Here is a 23230-nt window from a genome sequence, read left to right as displayed (position 1 = left end):
GTGTTTATAGTACTATATCCTGGTAATTCCTCTTGTTGAATAGTGTGTTTATAGTACTATATCCTGGTAATTCCTCCTGCTGTATAGTGTTTATATATACTGTATCCTGGTAATTCCTCCTGCTGTATAGTGTTTATAGTACTATATCCTGGTAATTCCTCCTGCTGTATAGTGTTTATATATACTGTATCCTGGTAATTCCTCCTGCTGTATAGTGTTTATAGTACTGTATCCTGGTAATTCATCCTGCTGTATAGTGTTTATAGTACTATATCCTGGTAATTCCTCCTGCTGTATAGTGTTTATAGTACTGTATCCTGGTAATTCCAGTCTGACCTGATTCTCTGGTCGTCTCACATCCTGGCTGGTTTCAAGGTGTTGGTTGTAAACGCTGTTTGGTGAGATGTGACCCAGTGGGTTTAGTGTCTGACCTGATTCTCTGGGTCGTCTCACGTCCTGTCTTGTTTCAAGGTGTTAGATGTGACCCAGTGGGTTTAGTGTCTGACCTGATTCTCTGGGTCGTCTCACATCCTGGCTGGTTTCACGGTGTTGGTTGTAAACGCTGTACTGCTGGTGAGATGTGACCCAGTGGGTTTAGTGTCTGACCTGATTCTCTGGGTCGTCTCACGTCCTGTCTGGTCAGTAGCAGGACGGCACGTCTGTCTGTTACCTCATAAACACAACAAAAAGCTGAAAATCTCCGTTATTTTTAGCCGTGGGGGTTTTTAAACCCCGTTATAATTCTGTTAACACACTTGTTTCGTTGGCAGAGTAACTGCAACACCACTACACTATAAATACTTCAACACCTGCACAGCGAGCCAGCGCCGTTCATTACGCACGTCATCCCTGGAAGGTTAGAGGACGCTGTGTGTGTGTGTGTGTGTGTGTGTGTGTGTGTGTGTGTGTGTGTGCGTGTGCGTGTGTGTGGACGTGCGTGTTGGTAGGCGTGTGTGATGTGACAGGGAAAGTGAACAGGGTTCTAGCCAAAGGACTTCTGCACCTGTGGGGCCATAGAGAGAACAGATGGATGGATATATGAATGCTGTAATGCTGTAATGCTGGCCCCACCATAGAGAGAACAGATAGATCCTGGCCCCACCATAGAGAGAACAGATAGATGCTGGCCCCACCATAGAGAGAACAGATAGATGCTGGCCCCACCATAGAGAGAACAGATAGATGCTGGCCCCACCATAGAGAGAACAGATATATGCTGGCCCCACCATAGAGAGAACAGATAGATGCTGGCCCCACCATAGAGAGAACAGGTGGATGTTGGCCCCACCACCATAGATAGAATAGATAGATGCTGGCCCCACCTTAGATAAAATAGATAGATGCTGGCCCCACCATAGATATAATAGATAGATGCTGGCCCCACCATTGATAGAACAGATAGATGCTGGCCCCACCATTGATAGAACAGATAGATGCTGGCCCCACCTTAGATAGAACAGATAGATGCTGGCCCCACCATAGAGAGAATAGATAGATGCTGGCCCCACCTTAGATAGAACAGATATATGCTGGCCCCACCATAGAGAGACTAGATAGATGCTGGCCCCACCACCATAGATAGAACAGATCGATGCTGGCCCTACCATACAGAGAACATATCGATGCTGGCCCTACCATAGAGAGAACAGATAGATGCTGGCCCCACCACCATAGAGAGAACAGATAGATGCTGGCCCCACCACCTTAGAGAGAACAGATAGATGCTGGCCCCACCATAGATAGAATAGATAGATGCTGGCCCCACCATTGATAGAACAGATAGATGCTGGCCCCACCTTAGATAGAACAGATAGATGCTGGCCCCACCATAGAGATAATAGATAGATGCTGGCCCCACCTTAGATAGAACAGATATATGCTGGCCCCACCATAGAGAGACTAGATAGATGCTGGCCCCACCACCATAGATAGAACAGATCGATGCTGGCCCTACCATAGAGAGAACATATCGATGCTGGCCCTACCATAGAGAGAACAGATAGATGCTGGCCCCACCACCATAGATAGACTAGATAGATGCTGGCCCCACCACCATAGAGAGAACAGATAGATGCTGGCCCACCTTAGATTTAATAGATAGATGCTGGCCCCACCTTAGATAGAATAGATAGATGCTGGCCCCACCATAGATATAATAGATAGATGCTGGCCCCACCATAGAGAGAATAGATAGATGCTGGCCCCACCTTAGATAGAACAGATAGATGCTGGCCCCACCATAGAGAGACTAGATAGATGCTGGCCCCACCACCATAGATAGAACAGATCGATGCTGGCCCTACCATAGAGAGAACAGATCGATGCTGGCCCTACCATAGAGAGAACAGATCGATGCTGGCCCTACTATAGAGAGAACAGATAGATGCTGGCCCCACCACCATAGATAGACTAGATAGATGCTGGCCCCACCACCATAGATAGAACAGATAGATGCTGGCCCCACCATAGAGAGAACAGATAGATGCTGGCCCCACCATAGATAGAACAGATGGATGTTGGCCCCACCACCATAGATAGAACAGATAGACGCTGGCCCCACCACCATAGAGAGAACAGATAGATGCTGGCCCCACCACCATAGAGAGAAGAGAACAGATAGATGCTGGCCCCACCACCATAGATCGAACAGATCGATGCTGGCCCCACCACCATAGAGAGAACAGATAGATGCTGGCCCACCTTAGATAGAATAGATAGATGCTGGCCCCACCTTAGATAAAATAGATAGATGCTGGCCCCACCATAGATATAATAGATAGATGCTGGCCCCACCATTGATAGAACAGATAGATGCTGGCCCCACCATTGATAGAACAGATAGATGCTGGCCCCACCTTAGATAGAACAGATAGATGCTGGCCCCACCATAGAGAGAATAGATAGATGCTGGCCCCACCTTAGATAGAACAGATATATGCTGGCCCCACCATAGAGAGACTAGATAGATGCTGGCCCCACCACCATAGATAGAACAGATCGATGCTGGCCCTACCATACAGAGAACATATCGATGCTGGCCCTACCATAGAGAGAACAGATAGATGCTGGCCCCACCACCATAGAGAGAACAGATAGATGCTGGCCCCACCACCTTAGAGAGAACAGATAGATGCTGGCCCCACCATAGATAGAATAGATAGATGCTGGCCCCACCATTGATAGAACAGATAGATGCTGGCCCCACCTTAGATAGAACAGATAGATGCTGGCCCCACCATAGAGATAATAGATAGATGCTGGCCCCACCTTAGATAGAACAGATATATGCTGGCCCCACCATAGAGAGACTAGATAGATGCTGGCCCCACCACCATAGATAGAACAGATCGATGCTGGCCCTACCATAGAGAGAACATATCGATGCTGGCCCTACCATAGAGAGAACAGATAGATGCTGGCCCCACCACCATAGATAGACTAGATAGATGCTGGCCCCACCACCATAGAGAGAACAGATAGATGCTGGCCCACCTTAGATTTAATAGATAGATGCTGGCCCCACCTTAGATAGAATAGATAGATGCTGGCCCCACCATAGATATAATAGATAGATGCTGGCCCCACCATAGAGAGAATAGATAGATGCTGGCCCCACCTTAGATAGAACAGATAGATGCTGGCCCCACCATAGAGAGACTAGATAGATGCTGGCCCCACCACCATAGATAGAACAGATCGATGCTGGCCCTACCATAGAGAGAACAGATCGATGCTGGCCCTACCATAGAGAGAACAGATCGATGCTGGCCCTACTATAGAGAGAACAGATAGATGCTGGCCCCACCACCATAGATAGACTAGATAGATGCTGGCCCCACCACCATAGATAGAACAGATAGATGCTGGCCCCACCTTAGATAGAATAGATAGATGCTGGCCCCACCTTAGATAGAATAGATAGATGCTGGCCCCACCATAGATAGAACAGATAGATGCTGGCCCCACCATAGATAGAACAGATAGATGCTGGCCCCACCATATATAGAACAGATAGATGCTGGCCCCACCTTAGATAGAACAGATCGATACTGGCCCCACCTTAGATAGAACAGATAGATGCTGGCCCCACCATAGAGAGAATAGATAGATGCTGGCCCCACCTTAGATAGAACAGATAGATGCTGGCCCAACCATAGATAGAATAGATAGATGTTGGCCCCACCTTAGATAGAACAGATCGATGCTGGCACCACCACCATAGATAGGACAGATCGATGCTGGCACCACCACCATAGATAGAACAGATCGATGCTGGCCCCACCACCATAGATAGAACAGATCGAACGGATCGATGCTGGCACCACCACCATAGATAGAACAGATAGATGCTGGCCCCACTACCATAGAGAGAACAGATAGATGCTGGCCCCACCACCATAGAGAGAACGGATCGATGCTGGCCCCACCATATATAGAATAGATAGATGCTGGCCCCACCATAGATAGAATAGATAGATGCTTGCCCCACCACCATAGATAGAATAGATAGATGCTGGCCCCACCACCATAGATAGAACAGATAGATGGATAGATAGATGACAGCCAGTCAGACGTGTGGTCAGGGTGGGGGGCTGGGAGGGGAGGGGGGTGACAGCCAGTCAGACGTGTGGTCAGGGTGGGGGGCTGGGAGGGGGGGGTGACAGCCAGTCAGACGTGTGGTCAGGGTGGGGGATTGGGAGGGGGGGGGGGTGACAGCCAGTCAGACTTGTGGAGGGGGGGGTGACAGTGGTGCCTCTCTCTCTCTGTCTCTCTTCATTTCACCTAGGGTTGCATGGCGGCCATTACAGAGGACCCTGACTCACATCCCACTGTGGTTTGTCTCCCCACCACTCAGACTGTGTGTGTGTGTGTGTGTGTGTGTGTGTGTGCGTGTGTGCGTGCGTGCGTGTGCGTGTGTGTGTGTGTGTATACACCACCACTCAGACTGTGTGTGTGTGTGTGTGTGTGTGTGTGTACACCACCACTCAGACTGTGTGTGTGTGTGTGTGTGTGTGTATGTGTGTGTGTGTGTGTGTGTGTGTGTGTGTACACCACCACTCAGACTGTGTGTGTGTGTGTGTGTGTGTATACACCACCACTCAGACAGTGTGTGTGTGTGTGTGCGTGCGTGTGTGTATGTGTGTGTGTGTGTGTGTGTGTGTGTGTGTACACCACCACTCAGACTGTGTGTGTGTGTGTGTGTGTGTGTGTGTGTATGTGTGTGTGTGTGTGTGTGTGTGTATACACCACCACTCAGACAGTGTGTATTTTTGCTGGCTCCCGTTGTCCACAGACACTTGCGGCCCTCTGGCTTGGAAGCTCTCTGTCTGGAATGCCATGGTAACGCAGGAGAACTATGGGACAATGCTGGTCCTGTCTCTATTGTTCTCCTGCAGACCCACAGCACATCCCCTCAATGTGGCCTGTCTGTAGTCTGGACCTCCTTCCTCCCGCTCCAAAACAATGCATTACACTTGTGGCCGTTGATGTCGGGTTGTCTTGTTTTGTAGAGACTGAGACTGGGTTCACTACCCTACATACCTCCTGGGATAGAGACTGACTGGTTCACTACCCTACATACCTCCTGGGATAGAAATTGACTGATCCACTACCTTACATACCTCCTGGGATAGAGACTGACTGGTTCACTACCCGGAATACCTCCTGGGATAGAGACTGAGACTGGCACTACCCTACATACCTCATGGGATAGAGACTGACTGATCCACTACCCTACATACCTCCTGGGATAGAGACTGACTGGTTCACTACCCTACATACCTCCTGGGATAGAGACTGACTGGTTCACTACCGTACATACTTCCTGAGATAGAGACTGACTAGTTCACTACCCTACATACCTACTGGGATAGAGACTGACTGATCCACTACCCTACATATCTCCTGGGATAGAGACTGACTGGTTCACTACCCTACATACCTCCTGGGATAGAGACTGACTGATCCACTACCCTACATATCTCCTGGGATAGAGACTGACTGGTTCACTACCCTTACATACCTCCTGTATCTCTGGAGAAGAGAGAGGACAGTAGACTAGTGATTACAGTGGTCCTCTCAGGAGAAGAGAGAGGACAGTAGACTAGTGATTACAGTGGTCCTCTCAGGAGAAGAGAGAGGACAGTAGACTAGTGATTACAGTGGTCCACTCAGGAGAAGAGAGAGGACAGTAGACTAGTGATTACAGTGGTCCTCTCAGGAGAAGAGAGAGGACAGTAGACTAGTGATTACAGTGGTCCTCTCGGGAGAAGAGAGAGGACAGTAGACTAGTGATTACAGTGGTCCACTCAGGAGAAGAGAGAGGACAGTAGACTAGTGATTACAGTGGTCCTCTCAGGAGAAGAGAGAGGACAGTAGACTAGTGATTACAGTGGTCCTCTCGGGAGAAGAGAGAGGACAGTAGACTAGTGATTACAGCGGTCCTCTTCCTGTCCGGGGGGGGGTCTGTGTGGGCTCGTGTCTGGAAGTAAGGAATCTGTCATTTTTTACATTAGGAGTTATGTTCCCTCGGTGTGTTTTACCAGGAAACGTTGTTGTGATATATTAATGGGAACGGCCCTATGACGTAGCGGGGTGGTAGACGTTACACACACAGCCCAGCGGGGGTTGTGTTAATTGACTCACAGCAGGGTAATTTACAGCAATGGGTGGTGTTGTTGCTTCACAGCGGTCTGAAACGCTGTGCCACAACTATGTGCTTGGGTTTTTTTTTTTTGTCCGTCTGTAATCCCCATGGAAACAGACTGATCCTCTGTGGCCGCCAATACCTCCGAAAAAAAAACCAGGAAACCCGGCGCGAGAGAGTCTTGATAGGTGTGTTAATGATTTGTGACACGGGGATCACCAGAGGTATTGATTTTCATCTGGTGACAGTGGTGAGTGGGGGGAGGGGGGGGGGGGGGGTTATAGACGATGTCCTCATCCTGTCTCCCGGCCACGCTGTTGTCTTAACCTTTAAAGAGCTTTGTAATATGAGCGACAGGCAGATGTTGCTTGTTACAGTCGTTCTCAGCTCTACCTTGTACCTCCTTGACGTTGTTTCTCCTCGATGCCGAAGGAAAGTTTCTCCTGTTACTCGGCGTTCAACAAAGTCTTTGACTTGTGAAATATGTCACAACGAGACCAGTCAGTCACAACGAGACCAGTCAGTCACAACGAGACCAGTCAGTCACAACGAGACCAGTCAGTCACAACGAGACCAGTCAGTCACAACGAGACCAGTCAGTCACAACGAGACCAGTCTGTCACAACGAGACCAGTCAGTCACAACGAGACCAGTCAGTCACAACGAGACCAGTCAGTCACAACGAGACCAGTCAGTCACAACGAGACCAGTCAGTCACAACGAGACCAGTCTGTCACAACGAGACCAGTCAGTCACAACGAGACCAGTCTGTCACAACGAGACCAGTCAGTCACAACGAGACCAGTCTGTCACAACGAGACCAGTCAGTCACAACAAGACCAGTCAGTCACAACAAGACCAGTCAGTCACAACGAGACCAGTCAGTCACAACGAGACCAGTCAGTCACAACGAGACCAGTCTGTCACAACAAGACCAGTCAGTCACAACGAGACCAGTCTGTCACAACGAGACCAGTCAGTCACAACGAGACCAGTCTGTCACAACGAGACCAGTCTGTCACAACGAGACCAGTCAGTCACAACGAGACCAGTCTGTCACAACGAGACCAGTCAGTCACAACGAGACCAGTCTGTCACAACGAGACCAGTATGTCACAACGAGACCAGTCTGTCACAACGAGACCAGTCTGTCACAACAAGACCAGTCAGTCACAACAAGACCAGTCAGTCACAACGAGACCAGTCTGTCACAACGAGACCAGTCAGTCACAACAAGACCAGTCAGTCACAACAAGACCAGTCTGTCACAACAAGACCAGTCAGTCACAACGAGACCAGTCAGTCACAACGAGACCAGTCAGTCACAACGAGACCAGTCAGTCACAACGAGACCAGTCAGTCACAACGAGACCAGTCAGTCACAACGAGACCAGTCAGTCACAACGAGACCAGTCTGTCACAACGAGACCAGTCAGTCACAACGAGACCAGTCAGTCACAACGAGACCAGTCAGTCACAACGAGACCAGTCTGTCACAACGAGACCAGTCAGTCACAACAAGACCAGTCAGTCACAACGAGACCAGTCAGTCACAACAAGACCAGTCAGTCACAACAAGACCAGTCAGTCTATAAACTGTGAAATATGTCACAACAAGACCAGTCTGTCACAACAAGACCAGTCTGTCACAACAAGACCAGTCTGTCACAACGAGACCAGTCTGTCACAACGAGACCAGTCAGTCACAACGAGACCAGTCTGTCACAACGAGACCAGTCTGTCACAACGAGACCAGTCAGTCACAACGAGACCAGTCAGTCACAACGAGACCAGTCAGTCACAACGAGACCAGTCTGTCACAACGAGACCAGTCAGTCACAACGAGACCAGTCTGTCACAACGAGACCAGTCAGTCACAACGAGACCAGTCTGTCACAACGAGACCAGTCTGTCACAACGAGACCAGTCAGTCACAACAAGACCAGTCAGTCACAACGAGACCAGTCAGTCACAACGAGACCAGTCAGTCACAACGAGACCAGTCAGTCACAACGAGACCAGTCAGTCACAACGAGACCAGTCAGTCACAACGAGACCAGTCAGTCACAACGAGACCAGTCAGTCACAACGAGACCAGTCAGTCACAACAAGACCAGTCAGTCACAACGAGACCAGTCAGTCACAACGAGACCAGTCAGTCACAACGAGACCAGTCTGTCACAACGAGACCAGTCAGTCACAACAAGACCAGTCAGTCACAACGAGACCAGTCTGTCACAACGAGACCAGTCAGTCACAACAAGACCAGTCTGTCACAACGAGACCAGTCAGTCACAACAAGACCAGTCAGTCACAACGAGACCAGTCTGTCACAACGAGACCAGTCAGTCACAACGAGACCAGTCAGTCACAACGAGACCAGTCAGTCACAACGAGACCAGTCAGTCACAACGAGACCAGTCAGTCACAACGAGACCAGTCTGTCACAACAAGAGCAGTCAGTCACAACAAGAACAGTCAGTCACAACAAGACCAGTCTGTCACAACAAGAGCAGTCAGTCACAACAAGACCAGTCAGTCACAACAAGACCAGTCAGTCTATAAAGTCTATAAATTCAGACAGAAATATCCCTGTTCCTGTGATTCTTGTAGTTTTTCTGCTATGAGTCTATAACATGAAGAGAACCAGTCTAATGTCCAGGGTTAGGACTGTTCTGGTACTACCCAGCTTCCACCAGCCCAGTCAGGCTTCCCTCTCTCTCTCTCTGTCTTAGTGTCTGTCTCATCCTGTCCTGCAGGCTTCCCTCTCTCTCTGTTTGTCTTAGTGTCTGTCTCATCCTGTACTGCAGGCTTCCCTCTCTCTCTGTCTTAGTGTCTGTCTCATTCTGTACTGCAGGCTTCCCTCTCTCTCTGTTTGTCTTAGTGTCTGTCTCATCCTGTCCTGCAGGCTTCCCTCTCTCTCTGTCTTAGTGTCTGTCTCATCCTGTCCTGCAGGCTTCCCTCTCTCTCTCTCTGTCTTAGTGTCTGTCTCATCCTGTCCTGCAGGCTTCCCTCTCTCTCTGTTTGTCTTAGTGTCTGTCTCACTCTGTACTGCAGGCTTCCCTCTCTCTCTGTTTGTCTTAGTGTCTGTCTCATCCTGTACTGCAGGCTTCCCTCTCTCTCTGTTTGTCTTAGTGTCTGTCTCATTCTGTACTGCAGGCTTCCCTCTCTCTCTGTTTGTCTTAGTGTCTGTCTCACTCTGTCCTGCAGGCTTCCCTCTCTCTCTGTTTGTCTTAGTGTCTGTCTCATCCTGTCCTGCAGGCTTCCCTCTCTCTCTCTCTGTCTTAGTGTCTGTCTCATTCTGTACTGCAGGCTTCCCTCTCTCTCTGTTTGTCTTAGTGTCTGTCTCATCCTGTCCTGCAGGCTTCCCTCTCTCTCTGTTTGTCTTAGTGTATGTCTCATTCTGTACTGCAGGCTTCCCTCTCCCTCTCTCTCTGTCTTAGTGTCTGTCTCACTCTGTCCTGCAGGCTTCCCTCTCTCTCTGTTTGTCTTAGTGTCTGTCTCATCCTGTCCTGCAGGCTTCCCTCTCTCTCTCTCTGTCTTAGTGTCTGTCTCATTCTGTACTGCAGGCTTCCCTCTCTCTCTGTTTGTCTTAGTGTCTGTCTCATCCTGTCCTGCAGGCTTCCCTCTCTCTCTGTTTGTCTTAGTGTATGTCTCATTCTGTACTGCAGGCTTCCCTCTCTCTCTCTGTTTGTCTTAGTGTCTGTCTCATCCTGTACTGCAGGCTTCCCTCTCTCTCTGTTTGTCTTAGTGTCTGTCTCATCCTGTACTGCAGGCTTCCCTCTCTCTCTGTTTGTCTTAGTGTCTGTCTCATCCTGTACTGCAGGCTCTGTTTGTCTTAGTGTCTGTCTCACTCTGTACTGCAGGCTTCCCTCTCTCTCTGTTTGTCTTACTCTGTCTGTCTCACTCTGTCTGCAGGCTTCCCTCTCTCTCTCTGTACTGCAGGCTCTGTTTGTCTTAGTGTCTGTCTCACTCTGTACTGCAGGCTTCCCTCTCTCTCTGTTTGTCTTAGTGTCTGTCTCACTCTGTACTGCAGGCTTCCCTCTCTCTCTGTTTGTCTTAGTGTCTGTCTCACTCTGTACTGCAGGCTTCCCTCTCTCTCTGTTTGTCTTAGTGTCTGTCTCACTCTGTACTGCAGGCTTCCCTCTCTCTCTGTTTGTCTTAGTGTCTGTCTCATCCTGTCCTGCAGGCTTCCCTCTCTCTCTGTTTGTCTTAGTGTCTGTCTCATCCTGTCCTGCAGGCTTCCCTCTCTCTCCGTTTGTCTTAGTGTCTGTCTCATTCTGTACTGCAGGCTTCCCTCTCTCTCTGTTTGTCTTAGTGTATGTCTCATCCTGTACTGCAGGCTTCCCTCTCTCTCTGTTTGTCTTAGTGTCTGTCTCATCCTGTACTGCAGGCTTCCCTCTCTCTCTGTTTGTCTTAGTGTCTGTCTCATCCTGTACTGCAGGCTCTGTTTGTCTTAGTGTCTGTCTCACTCTGTCCTGCAGGCTTCCCTCTCTCTCTGTTTGTCTTAGTATCTGTCTCACTCTGTACTGCAGGCTCTGTTTGTCTTAGTGTCTGTCTCACTCTGTACTGCAGGCTTCCCTCTCTCTCTGTTTGTCTTAGTGTCTGTCTCACTCTGTACTGCAGGCTTCCCTCTCTCTCTGTTTGTCTTAGTGTCTGTCTCACTCTGTACTGCAGGCTTCCCTCTCTCTCTGTTTGTCTTAGTGTCTGTCTCACTCTGTACTGCAGGCTTCCCTCTCTCTCTGTTTGTCTTAGTGTCTGTCTCATCCTGTCCTGCAGGCTTCCCTCTCTCTCTGTTTGTCTTAGTGTCTGTCTCATCCTGTCCTGCAGGCTTCCCTCTCTCTCCGTTTGTCTTAGTGTCTGTCTCATTCTGTACTGCAGGCTTCCCTCTCTCTCTGTTTGTCTTAGTGTATGTCTCATCCTGTACTGCAGGCTTCCCTCTCTCTCTGTTTGTCTTAGTGTCTGTCTCATCCTGTACTGCAGGCTTCCCTCTCTCTCTGTTTGTCTTAGTGTCTGTCTCATCCTGTACTGCAGGCTTCCCTCTCTCTCTGTTTGTCTTAGTGTCTGTCTCACTGTACTGCAGGTCTCTGTTTGTCTTAGTGCTGTCCCTCTCTCTCTGTTTGTCTTAGTATCTGTCCTGCAGGCTTCCCTCTCTCTCTGTTTGTCTTAGTGTCTGTCTCATCTGTACTGCAGGCTTCCCTCTCTCTCTGTTTGTCTTAGTGTCTGTACTGCAGGCTTCCCTCTCTCTCTGTTTGTCTTAGTGTCTGTCTCATCCTGTCCTGCAGGCTTCCCTCTCTCTCTGTTTGTCTTAGTGTCTGTCTCATCCTGTCCTGCAGGTTTCCCCAACTGGTGGCCCGATGTGATTTGTATTTGGCCTCCAGAGTTTTCTGAGCAAAACCAAAAATACCAACTTGTGAATGTAGTTGATGATCTCTGCTGTGGCCGTGTTAATGGTCCAGCTGGGTTTTTGTGTTGGTTCTGGGTTCCTCCTCCGTTCTGTTCTGTTCAGCTGAGACATTAAGGCATATGTCTCTGTGGAATGACTTGGCTGTGTTTCTTAGTGAACTTCTCCTCGGGGGTGGAGCAGAACAGTAAAACAGGGCCAGCCAAGAGGACATGTTGTACATTTTATCAGGCGGTGTTGCTCTGTTCCACTCACTGCTGTTAACCTAGTCTCTGGCAGACCAGGCCAGACCAGACCAGGCCAGACCAGGCCAGACCAGGCCAGACCAGACCAGACCAGACCAGGCCAGACCAGGCCAGACCAGACCAGACCAGGCCAGACCAGACCAGGCCAGACCAGACCAGGCCAGACCAGGCCAGACCAGACCAGGCCAGGCCAGACCAGACCAGGCTAGACCAGACTAGACCAGGCCAGACCAGGCCAGACCAGGCTAGACCAGACCAGACCAGACTAGACCAGACCAGACCAGACCAGACTAGGCCAGACCAGACTAGACTAGACCAGACTAGACTAGACGAGACTAGACCAAACTTGACCAGACCAGACCAGGCCAGACCAGACTAGACCAGACCAGACCAGACCAGACCAGACCAGACTAGGCCAGACCAGACTAGACTAGACCAGACCAGACCAGACTAGACCAAACCAGACCAGACCAGACCAGGCTAGACCAGACCAGACCAGACCAGGCCAGACCAGACCAGGCCAGACCAGGCTAGGGAATAGGGCCCTGGTCTAAAGTAGTGCACTATATAGGGAATAGGGCCCTGGTCTAAAGTAGTGCACTATATAGGGAATAGGGCTCTGGTCTAAAGTAGTGCACTATATAGGGAATAGGGCCCTGGTCTAAAGTAGTGCACTATATAGGGAATATTGCTATGTTCTAAAGTAGTGCACTATATAGGGAATAGGGTTCTATAGGGCTCTGGTCTAAAGTAGTGCACTATATAGGGAATATTGCTATGTTCTAAAGTAGTGCACTATATAGGGAATAGGGTTCCATAGGACTCTGGTCTAAGTAGTGCACTATATAGGGAATAGGGTCCTGGTCTAAAGTAGTGCACTACATAGGGAATAGGGTTCCATAGGACTCTGGTCTAAAGTAGTGCACTACATAGGGAATAGGGCCCTGGTCTAAAGTAGTGCACTATATAGGGAATAGGGTTCCATAGGACTCTGGTCTAAAGTAGTGCACTACATAGGGAATAGGGCCCTGGTCTAAAGTAGTGCACTATATAGGGAATAGGGTTCCATAGGACTCTGGTCTAAAGTAGTGCACTATATAGGGAATAGGGCTCTGGTCTAAAGTAGTGCACTATATAGGGAATAGGGCCCTGGTCTAAAGTAGTGCACTATATAGGGAATAGGGCTCCATTTGGGACCCTTCATTCAGACCTGTGTTGTTGTCCTTCGTGTCCAGAACAGTGGTGTGTCACGTAGGGAATAGGGCCCTGGTCTATAGCTCCATTTGGGACTCACCGTTCATTCAGACCTGTGTTGTTTTCCTTCGTGTCCAGAACAGTGGTGTGTCACGTAGGGAATAGGGCCCTGGTCTATAGCTCCATTTGGGACTCACCCTTCATTCAGACCTGTGTTGTTTTCCTTCGTGTCCAGAACAGTGGTGTGTCACTGTGTTTATCTGCTTGGATTGACGCTGAACTCAAATAAGAGAGTCCGCGACCATTTGAAGTCTGAGGGGAGGGAGACGTTATTGTGTCTGTTCCCTAAAGGTCACGGCCAACCACAGGCATGATAAAAACGGACCGGGGGAGGAGGGGGCCAAGGGGGGAGGAAGGGAGGGGCTGTTGAAATAACAAACTCTCCTCTCCACAGATGGGCCTGAGGTGCTCTCCTGAGGTGTGTGTGTGTCGAGGCTCTCTCCTCTCCTCCAGCCCTCTGTTTCCTCTCCTCCAGCCTTCTCTCTCCGCTCATCTCCTCCGCTCCTCTCTCCTCTCCTCTCCTCTCCTCCCCTTCAGCCCTTATCTCTCCTCTCCTCTCCTCTCCTTCAGCCCTATCTCTCCTCTCCCCTCCTCTCCTTCAGTCCTATCTCTCCTCTCCTCTCCTTCAGCCCTATCTCTCCTCTCCTTTCCTCTCCTTCAGCCCTATCTCTCCTCTCCTCTCCTCTCCTCTCCTCTCCGCTCCTCTCTCTGATGTTTGCCACTTCTTCCTGGGAGTAATTCCTCAACGCCGCCCGGGATCTGAGAAATGATGTCATTTCCATGTAGAAGGCCTCCTCGGCCGAGCGACGAGGATGATGATCTGGGAGTAACTGAATTGAGGCTTTGATTAGTGGTGTTATTGTAATGGGATCTCTGTTCAGACGAGAGGCAGTGTGGAGTTCACACAGGATCAAAGAGTGTGTGTGTGTGTGTGTGTCTGTGTGTGTGCGTGCGTGTGTGTGTCTGTGTGTGTGTGTGTGTGTCTGTGTGTCTGTGTGCGTGCGTGCGTGTGTGTGTCTGTGTGTGTGTCAGGGCCCTGACCAGGTACCTCTCAGACTACCTTCCTGACCCCACTCCTAATGTGTTTCAGGCATAAATGCTGTGATTACTGTATGTTAATGTTTGTCTCTTCTCCCCCCCCCCCACCCTCTCCTCCTCTCCTCTCCCCTCCTCTCTCTCCCCCCACCCTCTCCTCCTCTCCCCTCCCCTCTCTTCTCTCCTCCTCTCCCCTTCCTCCCCTCTCCTTCTCCCCCCTCTCCTCCTCCCCTCTCCTCCTCTCCTCCTCTCCCCCCCCCTCTCCTCCTCTCCTCCTCTCCCCCCTCTCCTCCTCCCCCTCTCCTCTCCTCCTCTCCCCCTCTCCTCCCCCCTCCTCTCCACCATCTCCTCCCCCCTCTCCCCTTTCTCCCCTCCCCCCCCCCTCTCCTCCTCTCTCCTCCTCTCCTCCAGCTCCTTCATATCTGTATAGAGGGCTGGGGTAACTGGCGTTGGTCTGAGGCCTTCAGTGTGGACAACGTGGGGACTCTGTTGAGGACTATTCAATATAAAGGACGGACTGCCTCGCTCATCATCAAGGTGTTGCAGCTCAACGGTGTCCAGAAACAGGTACCGTATTCAATTCAATAAATCTTTATTGTTCCCAAAAGGCAATTCATGTGCAACCCGTCCTCCTGTCGTGCCATTCTGTTTGTCTTTGTCCTCAGTTTACTGTGTTAGTTTAAACCCCTCTAACTAACTAACTAACTAACTAGCAGGTGAACACTAGTCTACACCTTAACTATCAGTTTACTGTGTTAGTTTAAACCCCTCTAACTAACTAACTAACTAACTAACTAACTAACTAACTAACTAGCAGGTGAACACTAGTCTACACCTTCACTATCAGCTGCTGTGTTAGTTTAAACCCCACTAACTAACTAACTAACTAACTAACTAACTAGCAGGTGAATACTAGTCTACACCTTCACTATCAGCTGCTGTGTTAGTTTAAACCCCTCTAACTAACTAACTAACTAACTAACTAACTAACTAGCAGGTGAACACTAGTCTACACCTTCACTATCAGCTGCTGTGTTAGTTTAAACCCCACTAACTAACTAACTAACTAACTAACTAACTAACTAGCAGGTGAATACTAGTCTACACCTTCACTATCAGCTGCTGTGTTAGTTTAAACCCCTCTAACTAACTAACTAACTAACTAACTAACTAGCAGGTGAATACTAGTCTACACCTTCACTATCAGTTTACTGTGTTAGTTTAAACCCCTCTAACTAACTAACTAACTAACTAACTAACTAACTAACTAGCAGGTGAACACTAGTCTACACCTTCACTATCAGCTGCTGTGTTAGTTTAAACCCCTCTAACTAACTAACTAACTAACTAACTAACTAACTAACTAACTAACTAACTAACTAACTAGCAGGTGAATACTAGTCTACACCTTCACTATCAGTTTACTGTGTTAGTTTAAACCCCTCTAACTAACTAACTAACTAACTAACTAACTAACTAACTAGCAGGTGAATACTAGTCTACACCTTCACTATCAGCTGCTGTGTTAGTTTAAACCCCTCTAACTAACTAACTAACTAACTAACTAACTAGCAGCTGAACACTAGTCTACACCTTCACTATCAGTTTACTGTGTTAGTTTAAACCCCTCTAACTAACTAACTAACTAACTAACTAACTAGCAGGTGAACACTAGTCTACACCTTCACTATCGGTTTACTGTGTTAGTTTAAACCCCTCCTAACTAACTAGCAGCTGAACACTAGTCTACACCTTCACTATCGGTTGACTGTGTTAGTTTAAACCCCTCTAACTAACTAACTAACTAACTAACTAACTAACTAACTAATGGCTGAACACTAATCCACACCTTCAATATCGGTTTACTGTGTTAGTTTAAACCCCTCTAACTAACTAACTAACTAACTAACTAACTAACTAACTAGCAGCTGAAAACTAGTCTACACCTTCACTATCGGTTTACTGTGTTAGTTTAAACCCCACTAACTAACTAACTAACTAACTAACTAACTAGCGGCTGAACACTAATCCACACCTTCACTATCGGTTTACTGTGTTAGTTTAAACCCCTCTAACTAACGAACTAACTAACTAACTAACTAGCAGGTGAACACTAGTCTACACCTTCACTATCAGTTTACTGTGTTAGTTTAAACCCCTCTAACTAACTAACTAACTAACTAACTAACTAACTAACTAACTAACTAGCAGGTGAACACTAGTCTACACCTTCACTATCGGTTTGCTGTGTTAGTTTAAACCCCTCTAACTAACTAACTAACTAACTAACTAGCAGCTGAACACTAGTCTACACCTCCACTATCGGTTTATTGTGTTAGTTTAAACCCCCTAACTAACTAACTAACTAACTAACTAACTAACTAACTAACAGCTGAACACTAGTCTACACCTTCACTATCAGTTTACTGTGTTAGTTTAAACCCCTCTAACTAACTAACTAACTAAATAACGAACTAACTAACTAACTAACTAGCAGGTGAATACTAGTCTACACCTTCACTATCAGTTTACTGTGTTAGTTTAAACCCCTCTAACTAACTAACTAACTAACTAACTAACTAACTAACTAACTAGCAGGTGAACACTAGTCTACACCTTCACTATCAGTTTACTGTGTTAGTTTAAACCCCTCTAACTAACTAACTAACTAACTAACTAACTAACTAACTAACTAGCAGGTGAACACTAGTCTACACCTTCACTATCAGTTTACTGTGTTAGTTTAAACCCCTCTAACTAACTAACTAACTAACTAGCAGGTGAACACTAGTCTACACCTTCACTATCGGTTTGATCCATACTGGTATTAAATTCAGTAACTCTTTATGGGTGCAGAAACAGGTCCTGGACATCACAGGACGCTGTCTGAGCTCCCTACCCATCACTTCCTGTTGTGACTGGGTCCTCATTTAACTCTTTAGTCACCACTCATTCCCTAGCAGCTGAATGACACACCTTTACCTTATCAAGAGACGGCTGAATGACACACCTTATCAAGAGACGGCTGAATGACACACCTTTACCTTATCAAGAGACAGCTGAATGACACACCTTATCAAGAGACAGCTGAATGACACACCTTATCAAGAGACAGCTGAATGACACACCTTTACCTTATCAAGAGACGGCTGAATGACACACCTTATCAAGAGACGGCTGAATGACACACCTTTACCTTATCAAGAGACAGCTGAATGACACACCTTATCAAGAGACAGCTGAATGACACACCTTATCAAGAGACAGCTGAATGACACACCTTTACCTTATCAAGAGACAGCTGAATGACACACCTTATCAAGAGACAGCTGAATGACACACCTTTACCTTATCAAGAGACAGCTGAATGACACACCTTTACCTTATCAAGAGACAGCTGAATGACACACCTTATCAAGAGACAGCTGAATGACACACCTTATCAAGAGACAGCTGAATGACACACCTTTACCTTATCAAGAGACGGCTGAATGACACACCTTATCAAGAGACAGCTGAATGACACACCTTTACCTTATCAAGAGACAACTGAATGACACACCTTTACCTTATCAAGAGACAGCTGAATGACACACCTTATCAAGAGACAGCTGAATGACACACCTTATCAAGAGACAGCTGAATGACACACCTTATCAAGAGATGGCTGAATGACACACCTTTACCTTATCAAGAGACAGCTGAATGACACACCTTATCAAGGGACAGCTGAATGACACACCTTATCAAGAGATGGCTGAATGACACACCTTTACCTTATCAAGAGACAGCTGAATGACACACCTTATCAAGAGACAGCTGAATGACACACCTTTACCTTATCAAGAGACAGCTGAATGACACACCTTATCAAGAGACAGCTGAATGACACACCTTATCAAGAGACAGCTGAATGACACACCTTATCAAGAGACAGCTGAATGACACACCTTATCAAGAGACAGCTGAATGACACACCTTATCAAGGGACAGCTGAATGACACACCTTTACCTTATCAAGAGACAGCTGAATGACACACCTTTACCTTATCAAGAGACGGCTGAATGACACACCTTATCAAGAGACAGCTGAATGACACACCTTATCAAGAGACAGCTGAATTACACACCTTATCAAGGGACAGCTGAATTACACACCTTTACCTTATCAAGAGACAGCTGAATGACACACCTTTACCTTATCAAGAGACGGCTGAATGACACACCTTATCAAGAGACAGCTGAATGACACACCTTATCAAGGGACAGCTGAATGACACACCTTTACCTTATCAAGAGACAGCTGAATGACACACCTTATCAAGAGACAGCTGAATGACACACCTTATCAAGAGACAGCTGAATGACACACCTTTACCTTATCAAGAGACAGCTGAATGACACACCTTATCAAGAGACAGCTGAATGACACACCTTATCAAGGGACAGCTGAATGACACACCTTATCAAGAGACAGCTGAATGACACACCTTTACCTTATCAAGAGACAGCTGAATGACACACCTTATCAAGAGACAGCTGAATGACACACCTTATCAAGGGACAGCTGAATGACACACCTTATCAAGAGACAGCTGAATGACACACCTTATCAAGAGACAGCTGAATGACAGGGGAACACTAGTCTGAGAACTACATCCTGTTTCCTATCCAGTTAGTGGAGTCGTCACCACAGACAGACAGGAAGTGATCCAGTTAGTGTAGTCGTCACCACAGACAGACAGGAAGTGATCCAGTTAGTGGAGTCGTCACCACAGACAGACAGACAGGAAGTGATCCAGGTAGTGGAGTCGTCACCACAGACAGACAGGAAGTGATCCAGGTAGTGGAGTCGTCACCACAGACAGACAGGAAGTGCAATATGAAACAGGATATAGAGCAACAACAGATTGAGAACTACATCCTGTTTCACATTACAGTCTGTTGTTACAAACGGGGAAAACTCTGAAAACCCTCCGACCAATTACAATGTCTGCTCACTTCTCCAAAAGAAACAGAACAGGAAATGTACAAGACGTTAAACGAGATTGATCCGTGTTCATGAAAATGTTACATAAAACACCAACATTTTTTTTTACACCAGCTGAATAAACGTACCCCAAAAAAACGTGGTTGAATTGGAACAAACATTTCAATTCCCCACAAATCTGAGACGCCTTCTCTGAAATGTGGAGGCTCTTTTGTTTTGTAAATACTGTCCAGTGTCACACGTCTCTCCTTCCTGCCTGCAGACAAAACAGAACGGCTACGTTCTTATCCTGCTCCGCTCAGACATCTTGTTCTCGTTGGCTCCAACGACATGGGTGTAAGTGTCCTGGTCACATCCAATCCCCCCAACAAACTGCCGGGAGATTGTGACAGCTCCTTACAGCAACGGAAGATGTCTCTGGTCACAGGCTGGCTGTGGGACGTGTGTGTGTGTGTGTGTGTGTGTGTGATTACGTGATGGAGAGCCTGTGAGAAGGGCTATAAAGAGATGATTGATGAGCTGGAGAATTCTCTCTCTTTAGAGACCAATCCCTCTCCTCACCACCATTATCAACACCCCCACCCAGAGAACACACACACACACACACACACACACACACACACATACTGGGTGGTGGCAACAATCAATTGTGAGCTGAATTAGAAGTGTCAGGAACAGATGAGGGCTTCCTGGTGACTGAGCTGGGTTAGAGCTGGACAGGGGCCAGAGGGAGATGTGGGTTTGGTCCAAAATGGCACCCTATTCCCTATGTAGTGCGCTACTTTGGACCAGGACCCAGACGGAATTAGGGTGCCATTTGGGCCGTGGTGTTCTGTAGAGTACAGGGAGGAATAGAGAGGACAGCTTGGCCGTGGTGTTCTGTAGAGTACAGGGAGGAATAGAGAGAGGAGGACAGCTTGGCCGTGGTGTTCTGTAGAGTACAGGGAGGAATAGAGAGAGAGGACAGCTTGGCCGTGGTGTTCTGTAGAGTACAGGGAGGAATAGAGAGAGAGGACAGCTTGGCCGTGGTGTTCTGTAGAGTACAGGGAGGAATAGAGAGGACAGCTTGGCCGTGGTGTTCTGTAGAGTACAGGGAGGAATAGAGAGGGGGGACAGCTTGGCCGTGGTGTTCTGTAGAGTACAGGGAGGAATAGAGAGGACAGCTTGGCCGTGGTGTTCTGTAGAGTACAGGGAGGAATAGAGAGGGGGGACAGCTTGGCCATGTGATAGTGATAGTGACAGACACAGTGACTTCAGGAGCCAATCAGGCTGAGGGACAGCAGCAGGCAGGACCCTTACTGACCATCATCCCTGATTAACACATCAACTATATCAGTGTGTTGATCAATAACCTGATATATCCAACAAGTCTAGCTTTGACTCTTACATAACCTCCCTCTCTCTCGCTCTCTCCCTCTCTCTCTCTCTCTCTCTCTCTGTCTCTGTCTCTCTTTCCCTCTCTTTCCCTCTCTCTGTCTCTCTCTCTCTCTCTCTCTCTCTCTCTCTCTCTCTCTCTCTCTCTCTCTCTCTCTGTCTCTGTCTCTCTTTCCCTCTCTCTGTCTCTGTCTCTCTCTGTCTCCCTCTCTCTCTCTCTCTCTGTCTCCCTCTCTCTCTCTCTCTCTCTATCTCTCTCCCTCTCCCTCTCTCTCTCTCCCTCTCTCTCCCTCTCTCTCTAGGTAATCATCTGTGGTCGTCAGGTGATGTGTAGTTACCTGTCTCAGGACATTGATCTGCGGCTGGTGCAGCACTATGTGAATCCAGAAGGCCAGACGGTGGTGAAGGAACATGTTGACTGTCTGGAGGCTGGGAAGAAGCTGCCCTCCTACGTGCTGGAGGACTCAGAGCTGACAGAGCTGTGTGTCAGAGCCAGAGGAGATGAGGACTGGTCTCGGGATGTCAGACTGGAGAGGAAGGAGAAGGAGAGGGGGAGTAGCTCTGTGGTACAGGCGAGTACAGACACAGATACGCACACACCAGACTCTCTCTCTCTCTCTCTCTCGCGCTGTGTTTCATGTGGCAGGAGGACCTGAGTCCTTAGATCTCTTACTAAAACTAGGTCTGTAACCTTGGAGGGGTGTAGAGTGTGTTGGTGGACCAGGTTGTTGGTGGACCAGGTTACCTCCTGATGATTAAACTAGGTCTGTAACCTTGGAGGGGTGTAGAGTGTGTTGGTGGACCAGGTTGTTGGTGGACCAGGTTACCTCCTGATGATTAAACTAGGTCTGTAACCTTGGAGGGGTGTAGAGTGTGTTGGTGGACCAGGTTGTTGGTGGACCAGGTTACCTCCTGATGATTAAACTAGGTCTGTAACCTTGGAGGGGTGTAGAGTGTGTTGGTGGACCAGGTTACCTCCTGATTATAAAACTAGGTCTGTAACCTTGGAGGGGTGTAGAGTGTGTGTCATGTACTGTCATGTTGTGTCTTGTTTCTGTCCTTTCACTTCACCCTGTCTCCCTCTGCTGGTCGTTGTTAGGTTACCTTTTCTCCCCCTCTTTTCCCCAGCTGTGCCTTGTCTCCTCCTAACTACCTCGTCACCCCTTTTCCCACCTGTTCCCTTTTTCCCTCTGATTAGTCCTCTATATCTCTCTCTGTTTCTGCTCCTGTCTTTGTCGGATTCTTGTTTGTGTTGTTCATGCCTGAACCAGACTATCGTCATGTTTGCTGCAACCTTGTCCTGTCCTGTCGGAACCTGCCGGTCCATCTGAGCCTACGTTTTGTTTTGTTATTAAAGAAGCTCTGTTTACGTTAATTCGCTTTTGGGTCCTCATTCACGCACCATTAACAGAAGAATCCGACCAAGAATGGACCCAGCGACTTCGGATCCTCTCCACTCAGCCGTCGAGATCCAGGGAGCGATGCTAGGCAGACACAAGCAGGAATTGTCTGCTGCTCGGCATGCCGTTGAGACCCTGGCCACCCAAGTCTCCAACCTCACAGAACAGGTTCACCATCTCCGCCTCGATCCACCGGCCACTTCCAGGGCTTTCGAATCTCCGGAGCCCAGAATCAATAACCCGCCGTGTTACTCTGGGGAGCCCACTGAATGCCGCTCGTTCCTCACCCAGTGTGATATTGTGTTTTCTCTCCAGCCCAACACTTACTCTAGGAGCACTGCTCGTGTCGCCTACGTCATATCTCTCCTTACTGGACGGGCTCGTGAGTGGGGCACGGCAATCTGGGAGGCAAGGGCTGAGTGTACTAACCAGTATCAGGACTTTAAGGAGGAGATGATACGGGTTTTTGATCGATCTGTTTTTGGGGAGGAGGCTTCCAGGGCCCTGTCTTCCCTATGTCAGGGTAATCGATCCATAACAGACTACTCTATTGAGTTTCGCACTCTTGCTGCCTCCAGTGGCTGGAACGAGCCGGCTTTGCTAGCTCGTTTTCTGGAGGGTCTCCGCGCAGAGGTAAAGGATGAGATTCTCTCCCGGGAGGTTCCTTCCAGCGTGGATTCCTTGATTGAACTCGCTATTCGCATTGAGCGACGGGTTGATCTTCGTCACCGAGCTCGTGGAAAGGAGCTCGCGTTCTCCGTTGCCCCCCTCTCCGCATCACTACCATCTTCCTCTGCCGGCTCGGGTGCTGAGCCTATGCAGCTGGGAGGTATCCGCATCTCGACTAAGGAGAGGGAACGGAGAATCACCAACCGCCTCTGT

The 23230-nt window shown here is 48.4% G+C and overlaps 1 protein-coding gene across 1 annotated transcript in view; it reads left to right on the top strand.

The window, feature by feature from the left end:
• Positions 1 to 23230, top strand: part of LOC139405579 (intermembrane lipid transfer protein VPS13B-like) — a 287456-nt gene that overhangs the window by 203205 nt on the left and 61021 nt on the right. Inside the window, exons 15-17 of the mRNA XM_071147990.1 lie at positions 13531 to 13546; positions 14996 to 15151; positions 21251 to 21520. Coding sequence (XP_071004091.1) covers positions 13531 to 13546; positions 14996 to 15151; positions 21251 to 21520 — 442 coding nt within the window. The remainder of the gene's footprint in view (positions 1 to 13530; positions 13547 to 14995; positions 15152 to 21250; positions 21521 to 23230) is intronic.

This window comes from Oncorhynchus clarkii, chromosome 3, assembly GCF_045791955.1.
Source record: "Oncorhynchus clarkii lewisi isolate Uvic-CL-2024 chromosome 3, UVic_Ocla_1.0, whole genome shotgun sequence".
In the NCBI taxonomy this organism is placed as follows: domain Eukaryota; kingdom Metazoa; phylum Chordata; class Actinopteri; order Salmoniformes; family Salmonidae; genus Oncorhynchus; species Oncorhynchus clarkii.
Note: the sequence above shows the minus strand (reverse complement) of the source record. Positions and strands in the feature narration are given on the sequence as shown.